The sequence below is a fragment of the Engystomops pustulosus genome, chromosome 6 (genome assembly GCF_040894005.1).
Source record: "Engystomops pustulosus chromosome 6, aEngPut4.maternal, whole genome shotgun sequence".
Lineage (NCBI taxonomy): Eukaryota > Metazoa > Chordata > Amphibia > Anura > Leptodactylidae > Engystomops > Engystomops pustulosus.
The window spans coordinates 184,565,681-184,577,698 of NC_092416.1; the positions used below are offsets into that span (position 1 = coordinate 184,565,681).

Consider the following 12,018-nt stretch of genomic DNA (forward strand, 5'->3'; position numbering starts at 1 on the left):
CATGTCTTCATGGGAGGAATAGCCCTTTACGAAAAAGAGATTTTATGCATTTTCCTTCCTAAAACAAAGGAAAAAGGATCCAGACCAGACCAGTATCCATCACCTGCAGCACATTGCACCGGGTGTATCCATCGCCTGCAGCACATTGCACCGGGTGTATCCATCGCCTGCAGCACATTGCACCGACCGTATCCATCGCCTGCAGCACATTGCACCGGGTGTATCCATCACCTGCAGCACAGTGCACAGTCTGGTATATAATAACTTCTGTTGAGAGAATTCTTGGAGTGGGAAGTTTTGTTGTTTGTTTTGCTTATGGTGCAGTTAAAACTTATTTGATTTTGACGATTATAGAAACATTCCATGTGTTTCAGCATCTCCTGTACTTTAAAAAGGGAGATGGGGGGGCTCTGAATCTGGGGTGTTTTGGATTGGAATGCAGTGCACCCAGGTTATGCCACCTAATGTCACCCTATGACAGAGTCTATAACTTTTGTTTCCCATTTGACCAACGCTTTCCCTAAGAATAACTGGCAAGATTCGGAGACTTTGGGTAACATGTGTTTCCCTCACTTTGCCAGCTATTTTGTTAACCCTAGAATGCATACCTGGGGCCTCGCAGGCCCGCCCTGTTAGTTGTTTTCTTTTTACTGCAAGATTACTTTAGGTAGAATTCTGAAACTCTAGGTATTCCTCAGTTATATAGTTGTTAGTCATTTCCAGTTCTTCATATATTTTTATGTTTACAGGCATTTCGGTATAATAACTCTTTTTTGTGAATACCCCATATTTACATACCTGGGCCTTTTAGGCCCGTACTAGGTTTACATGTAATCCTAAGTCTTTTTGTCTTTTCTGTTGCTGGGCAAAACTTTGACCCCCGCCCCTCTCCATAGGGATACATGGCGCACGGCGCCGTATTACGGGAAAAGATAGGACATGTCCTATCTTTTTCCCGGGTACGTAGCGGTACTGTGTCGCGCGTGTGTACCGCTCCCGTAGGGCGCTGTGCGCCCATTGCCATCTATGGGGGACGTATATCGGACGTATATACGCCCCCCATACAGTCGTGTGAATGTAGCCTTAGTCTTTATGACTCTGCTGTTGCTGCGCAGAGTGTGGATTGTGCCTAACTACATGGTCATGTGATCTTGGGAAGGAGGCTACCTCATGATGTCATGCGTCTCTGACATCATCATAGTTCCTGAACAGGAAGGAGGAAGGAGTCAGTTTTCTTGTTTCTTGAAAAAATAACTCTGAGCTCCAAAAATCCAAAGATTTCCACTTCATCTAAAAGAAAGTGGTGACCTGCTGAAGGTGAGAGGAGGGGGCTGCACAGACATTAACAAAGAGTCTACAACCCTTATTGTAATCATTTTTTTTCATGATAGTTTACTGACGTCTAAGGTTACAATGGCACAGTCTACATCCAGGGGTTTGACTGACCAAGAAATCAAAGCAATCATTTTTGATAGTGATGAAAATAGTGAACTTTCTTTGTCTGATGAAGAGTACATGCTACCAGCTAATGTCTCTACTTCATCATTGAGTGATTCTTCAGATGATGAAGAAGAAATGGATCCAGCAGAACGTACAACCAGAACATCCAAAACAAATGTTTTTTGGGACAGTACTCCTAGGGTTCTTGGGTGCACCCCATCACATAATATTGTAATAGTTGCTCAAGGAACTGTAGGAATTCCACAATTCTTGTCCAAAAGAGAGATTTTCTGTAAGCTATGATCAGATGTGGTATACGTTTTCAGGAACATCCAGAGCCGAGAGATAAAATAAGAAAACAATGTTACATTTGTCCAGCAAAGAAGGACAGGAAATCGGAGCGTGTCTGTACCACTTGTGGACAAAATGTCTGCAAGGATCATTCTCCCGAACAGATAACATGTGACAGATTTTGCGGTCATTAGTAAATTCGAAAAGGAAACTTTAAAAAGGGATATTCCTGCAGCATGTTTACTGCAACTTTTATATAAAAAAAAACTTTTATACAAAAAAACATTATTATAAAGAGTTATATCGAATGAGTATATTGGCCGTTTTAAGCCCATTCAGTTACTTTGGGGTTTTTTTGCACAAAATGTTTTGAATTATTCACATCTTAGGATGCATTCTCACTAGCGCTGGTGTCTGCCAGGAGGTGATCCGTAATGGATATGATCTCTTGGTAACTCCAGTTAAGGCTGCCGGCATGCCCGGATTCTACCAGCCTTAGCTGGGGACACCAGGAGGTCAGATCCATTACAGATCCCCTCCTGGCAGACACCAGCGCTAGTAGGAATGCATCCTTACCTTGCATTTTTCAAATAAAGTTTGAAAAGTATTTTTATTTGAGTTATTCCATGTTATTTGCACACGGGCCTAAAAGGCCCCAGGTATGTAAAAGTGTAGATTTTCATGGTCATGCATTCTAGGGTTAATGGACTACAAACTTCTCTGCCAGACTGGCATACAGAGGAACCGACAAAACTGTTACAGAAAACCAGGGGGAACAGAGACCAGGATCATCAGTTTCAACTGTGGGGAGGAGAGACATTACTGAAGTGACTGCCCACACTCTAGGAAACCGAGACGCCCCCAATTGAGAGGAAATCAGGGAGGGGCGGTAACGGACGAGGACGTCAGCAAGCACAACCTCCCTAAGATACAGCTGCAGGGCGCTCCTTCCCTTCTGCGCCTCGCTGTGCCCCCATAAAACAAGTAACGGCCACATGCGGGGGGTCTCTGTACTCGGGAGAGATCGCATAACAAATTGTACAATGAGTTTTCTCTTTTTATCTTTTGGAAATGTGTACATTTTAGGGTTGAACGTATAACCGGCAACATTTGACCATTCTAAATTTCACCTCCATTTTGATTTTTTTAGTATGAAGATCTCAAGGGGTTAACAATCTTCCTAAAAGCCGTTCCTGATAGTTTGAGGGGTGCAGATATGAAATGGGTTGGTTATATAGGGGGGAGTTTGATGTTAAATATTTGAAATTTCATCAACAACAGTAATTATCCCCCATAATAGTCAATTCTGAAAATACGGAAAATCGCTATTAGATTTGTAAACCGCGCGACGTCAAAATAAATTATCCAGACATTTCAAAAATTTTGAAAATGTAAAGTAGACAAATGGAAAATGTTATTCAGCAACTAATTTAAGTGGTAAATCTCTCTGCCTGAAAACGTGATGATTTCGAATTCTGAAAATGGCAAATTTTTAAAAAATTCAACATTTTTCTTTTCTTTTTTAAATAAACGCAAAACTTATCATCCAAATCTCAGAATCACTTTGATAAGTAACAGTGTCCAAAAGTTATAAGCATATAAAGCGACGCAAGTCAGAATACAAAAAATGGCGCTGAGCCTTAAAGAGTAACCATCATTTCAAAAAACTTTTTATATGTTGTAGGACTTGGAATTTAACCCCTTAGCGCTCTGTGCCGTAGCTGTACTGCGCTGAGTCCCGCTAATAGCGCTCAGCGCAGTACAGCTACTGCGCAGAGACGATGCCGGTTCAGCTCTGCACAGGAGCCAAACCGGCATCGGGGGTCGCGGGATTTCAGCGGTAATCTACCGCTGACATCCCCGGTCGGAGTGGGCTCCGATCGCGGGCGTTTAACCCGTTATATTCCGCGGTCAACCCGACCGCGGCATTTAACCTGCCTTCCGGGGGTCTTTACCCCACGATCGCCCCCCCCCCCGCGCCGTTTTCGGGGGGGGGGCCATCGCCGCTATGGCACCTCTGGGGTCCGATTGGGACCCCAGAGAAGCCTGAAGGCAGTGCCCGCAAAAAACAAGCCATCAACCAGCTCAGTAGCCAAAAACGTTCTGCCACTTGGAAGACGGTGATGCAAAAATGATAGCTTTTTCCCCACATTAGGGTTTTATTTGGCAAATTTAGTAAAACATAAGAAAAAATATTCATGTCTGGTCCCCGTAATCGTACGACCCATAGAATAAAGATAATATTATTATTAGGCTATACGGTAAACACGGAAAAAAAAAAAAAGTAAAAAATCCAGTACAGAATTGATGCTTTTCTACTCATGACCTCAAAAAAAGTTCCTAAATTTTCAACAATAGGTGATACCAACCCCAAAATGGTAACACTGGAAAAAGCATCTCATCGCGCAAAAAAAATGGCATCACATGGCCCAAATAACGGAAAAGCGAAGATTTTATAGCCTTCAAAAGGGGGCAACCAGAAAACTAAAATCCTGGCAGCTGCAGGGTGCTCCTTCCCTTCTGCGCCTCGCTGTGCCCCCATAACACAAGTAATGTCCACATGTGGGGGGTCTTTGTACTCAGGAGAAATTGTAGAACAAATTTTATGGTGAGTTTTCTCTTTTTATCTTTTGGAAATGTGTAAATTTTAGGGCTAAATGAACGTATAACCGACAAAATTTGACCATTATAAATTTCACCGCCATTTTGATTCAATTACTATGAAGATCTCAAGGGGTTAACAATCTTTGTAAATGCTGTTTCTGATAGTTTGAGGGGTGCAGATTTGATAATGGGTTGGTTATATAGGGGGTTTTGTTGCTAAATATGTAAAATTTGATTTCAAACAGTATTTATCCCCAAAATAGTCAATTCTGAAAATCCGGAAAATCACTATTCGATTTGTAAGCCGCGCAACGTCAAAATAAATTATCCAGACATTTCAAAAATGATGAAAATGTAAAGTAGACAAATGGGAAATGTTATTCTGCAAGTTATTTAGGTGGTAAATCGATCTGCCTGAAAACGCGGTGATTTTGAATTTCGAAAATGGCAAATTTTTCAAAAAATTCATCATTTTTTTCTTTTTTTTGTAAAGAAACGCAAAACTTATCAGCCAAAATTTACCACTAAAATGAAGTACAACATGTGGGGAAAAAACAGTCTCAGAATCGCTTTGATAAGTAACAGTATTCAAAAGTTATTACCATATAAAGAGACGCAGGTCAGAATCCAAAAAATGGGACTGAGCCTTAGGGTGAAGACACACATGGCGTTTTTGGGCCGTTTTTTGGCCGTTTTTACTAAGTGCGTTTTCAGATCGTTAACAATGCATGCGTTAAAAAACGCATCCGTTTTTTAAAAATCCGTTTTCATTGCGCAATTTTGGAAAAACGGACAAAAACGTGGGTGTTTTCAAAAAACGCATGCGTTTTTAAAAACGGATGCGTTTTTAACGATCTGAAAACGTACTAACTAAAAACAGCCCAAAAACGGCCTAAAAACGCCATGTGTGTCTTCACCCTTAAGCTGTAAAATGGCTGCGTCCTTAAGGGGTTAAAGCCTTTTTGCAATTGCATTGGTGACCCGAATCTTGCTCTTTGCACCTGTATGAAGCAGTTTTCTCCCTGGTATCAGCCTCTCTCAGCAGTCCCTCAGATGGCTGTTGCTATGCTCTCTCCGTAGTGATCATTTACATATTAGCCCCGCCCCCTCTCCCCCGCTCTGCACATTGCATGCACTGATAGAAATCCTGTCAGAGATTCACCTCAGATTCTCCAGCACAAGTCCTGCTCCTGTCTGACCACACACCATCCAGGTGAGATCACTCCTGTGCTGCCAGGAGACTTGTCCACACTAAATCATTACACAAATGACACATAAACTAATTTCTAACCAGCACCATTGTCCAGCTCACTATACACACAACCAATCCAGTCAGAAATAGTGCCTGGTGTGATATATACATATACAGTGTATAGAGATGTGTCTATCTATCTATCTATCTATCTATCTCCTATCTATCTATCTATCTATCCATCTCCTATCTATCTATCTATCTATCTATCTCATATCTATCTATCTCCTATCTATCTATATATCTCTCTATCTATCTCATATCTATCTATCCATCTATCCATCCATCTATCTATCTATCTCCTATCTATCTCTCTCCTATCTATCTATCCATCTCCTATCTATCTTTCTATCTATCTACCTATCATCTATCTATCTAATATCTATCTCCTATCTATCTATCATCTATCTATCTCTCTCATATCTATCTATCTATCTATCTAATATCTATAGATAGATAGATATGAGAGAGATAGGAGATAGATAGATAGATAGGAGATAGATAGATAGATAGATAAAAAGATAGATAGATAGATAGATAGGAGATAGATAGATAGGAGATAGATAGATATGAGAGAGAGATAGGAGATAGGAGATAGATAGATAAAAAGATAGATAGATAGATAGATAGATAGATAGGAGATAGATAGATAGATAGATAGATAGGAGATAGATAGATAGATAGATAGATAGGAGATAGATAGATAGATAGATAGGAGATAGATAGATAGATAGATAGATAGATAGAGAGATATATAGATAGATAGGAGATAGATAGATAGATAGATAGATAGATAGATAGATAGATATATAGATAGGAGATAGATAGATAGATAGGAGATAGATAGATAGATAGATAGATAGATATGAGACAGATAGATAGATAGATAGATAGGAGATAGATAGATATGAGACAGATAGATAGATAGATAGATAGATAGATAGATAGATAGATAGATAGATAGATAGATAGGAGATAGATAGATAGATAGATAGATAGGAGATAGATAGGAGATAGATAGATAGATAGATAGATAGGAGATAGATAGATAGATAGATAGATAGGAGATAGATAGATAGATAGATAGGAGATAGATAGATAGAGAGATATATAGATAGATAGGAGATAGATAGATAGATAGATAGATAGGTTCAGTGAAGAGGCAGCACTCCTTGTAGTAGTGAAAGGGGAGAAGCTTTATTCCATAAAAAGCAACGTTTCGGTGTACTGTTACACCTTTATCCTGCTTGATAAAGGTGTAACAGTACACCAAAACGTCGCTTTTTATGGAATAAAGCTTCTCCCCTTTCACTACTACAAGGAGTGCTGCCTCTTCACTGAACCTATATTGGAGACCCTGGCCAAGGGATCACCGGCTTCTGCAACCACCGCTAGCTGTGCTAGATAGATAGGAGATAGATAGATAGATAGATAGATAGATAGATAGATAGGAGATAGATAGATAGATAGATAGATAGATAGATAGATAGGAGATGGATAGTAGATAGATAGAGAGATAGATAGATAGATAGATAGATAGGAGATGGATAGATAGATAGATAGATAGATAGATAGATAGGAGATAGATAGATAGATAGATAGATAGATAGATAGATAGATAGGAGATAGATAGATAGGAGATAGATAGATAGGAGATAGATAGATAGATAGATAGATAGATAGATAGATAGATAGATAGATAGGAGATAGATAGATAGATAGGAGATAGATATAGATAGATAGGAGATAGATAGGAGATAGATAGATAGGAGATAGATAGATAGGAGATTGATAGATATGAGATAGATAGATAGATAGATAGGAGATAGATAGATATGAGATAGATAGATATGAGATAGATAGATAGGAGATAGATAGATAGATATGAGAGAGATAGATAGATGATAGATAGGAGATAGATAGATAGATAGATAGATAGATAGGAGATAGATAGATAGATAGATAGATAGATAGATAGGAGATAGGAGATAGATAGATAGATAGGAGATAGATAGATAGAAAGATTATTTAATATGAGTTAGGATATGTCTAATATCTTTGTTATTATATTTATCTCATACCACTAGAAACTAGATAATTTTATAGAAATATCTGTATATAGATGTGTGTAGTAACGACATTGGGGAAATGTATTAGTTACCGCAGCAGCCTCATTACCATAATCTGCAGACGGCCCCTGTGTACACTGGTTCAGTATCAGTGGGTGTGTCCATGCTCAAGCTGCTCATTGGTCAGGAGACAGGCTCCGCCCCTCAATCTTACTGAATGTGTATTTTTGTAGACCTGCATGGTTGCCATGGAGAATAAAAGCTACTAAATGGCGGCTTATTGGCAAAATCCTGGGAGGAACGATTCACAGGGACACTTGGGGCAGAATTATGGTTTTTTTTATTTATTTTTTTGCTCAGAATGACAGTTAAACTTTAAGCTATAATATAGCTGCGTCCTGAAGGGGTTAAGCATATATCCTGGTCTCGTTTCCATAATATTTCAATAAAGATTTTAAATTATTTAAAAAAAAAACTACAGACCAATTGTACAAGCCGAAACATATCATAGACCGGTCTTGTATGTCGTCTCAGTATCCAGCTTACCCCAGGGACATGTGTATGAGGAATATTGTTGTTTGCGCTTCCAAAAGGCAGAAAAATCTTGGGGTCAAAATTTTTTTAAAAAAAGGTCCCTCTGGACTTTGTTACTGATCTGCCAATATAATCCAGAAGTTCTAGTGCTTGGGTGGCAGATGATAGGTTCTCTATGACAGCCTAATAGTGCTCTTTAAAGGACATCTACCCCCAGGATGAAGGTTTGTAAACCAAGCACACTGACATACTGTTGTGTTTCCCCTCTGGCACGATCTGCTCTTCTATTAGCTTCTCATGCCCTGTTTAAAAAAAAAAAGGATTTCAAAATTATGCAAATGAGCCTAAGGGGCTCTAGGTTCCATAGGTGCTAATGGAGCATGGTGCCCCTCAGGCTCATTTGCATAATTTTTAAAGACTTTTTATTCATAAAAACAAGGCCATAGGAAACTAAAAGAAGAGCAGATCCTGCCAGAGGGGGCGCACACCAGTATGTCAGTGTGCTTGGTTTACAAACCTTCATCCTGGTGGTAGATTTCCTTTAAGCTGTTGGATTTCAAGTTGGACTTCTCATTATTCTATCAACCTCAGACTACAGGAGAAGTGCTCCATGTACTCTCATGTTTGCTATCAATCCTGAGATGCCTCAGCACTACATCAGAAAACACTATCAGGGCCAAGTCCATCCCTAGTGTTTAGGTGTATAATGAAGTTATTTATTTCTGATTTCTTCAGCTACTATAAAGAGAGACCAAGCTGTCTGTTTCATCATCATAATTTCTTTAAAGATGGGGCAGTGACATCTGTGGTCTGTGGCCAAAACAACTCCCCCCCCCCACTTCCCCCCCGATTTATTACACGGATTCGGCTTTACCACTGTGTGTGAACGTCTGATGGTAAACAAGACTTGATTTCCGAGAAAAACATCTCCCGCAATCTAAACATGAAAATGGCTTCTCCCCTGTGTGAGTTCTCAGATGTCGATCAAGATCTGATTTCTGGGTAAAACTTTTTCCACATTCTGAACATGAAAACGGCTTCTCCCCCGTGTGACTTCTCTGATGTCTAACAAGATTTTCTGCACCTGAAAAACATTTCCCACATTCTGAACATGAAAATGGCTTCTCACCTGTGTGAGCTCTTTGATGTCTAACAAGATTTCTGATCCCTGGAAAACATTTTCCACATTCAGAACATGAAAATGGCTTCTCCCCTGTGTGAATTCTCTGATGTCTAACAAGACTTCTAATGGTTAGAAAACATTTCTCACATTCTGAGCATGGAAATGGCTTTTCCCCTGTGTGAATTCTCCGATGTCTTTCAAGATCTGATTTCTGGCTAAAACCTTTTCCACATTCAGGACATGAAAATGGCTTCTCTCCTGTGTGAGTTCTTTGATGTCTAACAAGATTATCGATGCTTGAAAAACATTTTACACATTCAGAACATGAAAATGGCTTTGTGTGAATTTTCTGATGTTTAACAAGATATCTAATGGCTAGAAAACATTTCCCACATTCTAAACAAGTAAACGTCTTCTCCCCTGTGTGAATTCTCCAATGTCTTGCAAGATCTGATTTCTGGTTAAAACCTTTTCCACATTCCGAACATGAAAATGGCTTCTCTCCTGTGTGTGTTCTTTGATGTCTAACAAGATTTTGGAAGCTTGAAAAACATTTTCCACATTCAGAACATGAAAATGGCTTCTCACCTGTGTGAGTTCTCTGATGGCTAACAAGATATCTAATGGCTAGAAAACATTTCCCACATTCTGTACATGAATATGGCTTCTCTCCTGTGTGAGTTTTCTGATGTCTAACAAGAACTGATTTCTGGTTAAAATCTTTTCCACATTCTGAACATGAAAATGGCTTCTCCCCCGTGTGAATACTTTGATGTCTAACAAGATTTGCTTTCGCTGTATAACTTTTCCCACATTCTGAAGATATAAATTGCAGTTCCTCTGTAGAACTTCTCTGAGACACAGGAACGCTAATATGATTACCATAATCTAAACTTATCATAACGTTCTTTCCAGTTCCTGATGATTCTGTAGATGGAACCAATTTAATAGGATCAGGCGATGGATTGGTCCTGTGAAGGTCTGAGGATTCATCTGGGATGTTGTCCTGCTCTTCGGATGTATCTTCTGTCATATAAGGTTCCTCTGCTTCAGATTCTGATATCATGTGTTCCTCTGAGCTCTTGGTACAGTCATCTGCAAAAAATGAACATTGGCTGTGAGAAAACTCTTTCCTACTTACCATAAGGTTCTGTATTATTACTGATGTAACATCTCAGTCTCCTCCTCCGAGGTCCTGGTGAGCAGTATTCCTGACCCTCATAGCTCCCACCTTCCAGCTTTTCTTCCAGTCTATGTCTCCATGTTCTGTATTGTGTTATCACTCGTCTCTGCTTTATCTAGTGGTTACTACTCACCTGGGCAGTTACCTGTAGGAATCTCCTCCTTACATCGCTCATCGCCCCTCACATATGTCTCTGGGACAGTAATGTTCTTTATATCTTCATCCTGATACACAAACTGAGAAAAAAATATTGTAAGAAGACAATGGAGAAGTCACGGAGGAGGATTTAGACAATAAGGAAAGATCAGTAATTTATAACTACAGGAGGACAGGAGAAGTTATCTGAGACACATAGCTACAGGTCTCCACCATAAATCCAACATATTGAGAACAATCTCCAGCTTTCCCACTAAGACTAAATTCTCATTACAGTTCCTTCGCTCTGTTAAAAAAGTAAAAAATGGAGATTTATTGGAGGAACGTATCAGCTAAAAATCCCATTGTCATCAATATAAATTTTATGTCATCCGTCATGGTCAGTTTTGTCATGGATCCGTTATTCATGCATTTATTTTCAAGTGGCGGAAAAGTACTGCAGCCTCCGTCAATTTTTCTGTTAAAAAAAACACACGGATTGTCAGGCTTTAGGGGTAGTGGACCCCCTTGACCACCGCGGACAGTGACACAAGCCGACACCTGGGACTGGAATCTAAGTGGCACCCGATTTTCACCAGAGCCCACCGCAAAGTGGTCTACAGGTGCAACTTGTCCGCAGTGGCAGCCAAGGACGAGGTACAAAGTCAGCAGCAAGTTCGTGATCAAGGACAGACAGGAGGTCAAGACAGGGACAAAGGGTCAGGGTCAGAGACGGAGCAGGAAGTCAGGGTAGGCAGCGGAGGAGCGTAAACAGGAACAGGTCCGGGGTCAACACGGGGAATCCAATCACAAGCACTAGGCACAGGACAAAGCTTTCTCCAAAGCATATAGCACGAAGATCCAGCAGGGAATGCTGGGCGACGCCCTGAAAAGGGCCAGCACCAAATCTTCTGAAGCCGGCGCTTATGCGCCTAGAGGACAGGAACGCGCTCGGCCGTCGGACGGGAATCAGAAACGAGGAGAGCTTTTTCGGAGGAGGGAAGGAACGGAAAGAAGGAACGGTAGTGTGAAATGAGTCTAACAAAAAAATTTTATTTTTTTACTGTTTCAGAAAAAGCAAAAAGTATAACTGGAGTCCAGCACATAGAGACTATATATGGCCAGGGGATTTTACAATAAGACAATTTAATAAACTTCCACAGATTAGAGAATATGTCATGGAGTCTCATCGCCATCTACCTGTTGATCCTGTGGGACATATTTCTCCTCTGAACAATCCTGTGGTAGAAGAAGAGGACTGGGACATCTCTTCGGTGATGTTCTCTTATTGCATCTACCTGTAGGAAACACATCCAGAGACTGAATTCCTTCTTTCCATACACATAATGAAAGGACGTGTGGATTTAGTCCTGTCTATTACCTGCTG

The 12,018-nt window shown here is 40.1% G+C and overlaps 1 protein-coding gene across 3 annotated transcripts in view; it reads right to left on the minus strand.

Moving 5' to 3' along the window:
• LOC140065391 (uncharacterized) overlaps positions 1 to 12,018 on the minus strand; it is a 59,617-nt gene that overhangs the window by 23,186 nt on the left and 24,413 nt on the right. Inside the window, exons 3-5 of one of the 3 annotated variants that reach the window (XM_072112999.1) lie at positions 11,832 to 11,929; positions 10,630 to 10,732; positions 9,134 to 10,408 (exon numbers count right to left, since the gene is read on the minus strand). In XM_072112999.1, coding sequence (XP_071969100.1) covers positions 9,134 to 10,408; positions 10,630 to 10,732; positions 11,832 to 11,929 — 1,476 coding nt within the window. Of the gene's footprint in view, positions 1 to 5,316; positions 5,740 to 9,133; positions 10,409 to 10,629; positions 10,733 to 11,831; positions 11,930 to 12,018 lie in introns of those variants that run through there. The other 2 variants (XM_072112997.1, XM_072112996.1) reach the window with 2 other exon arrangements.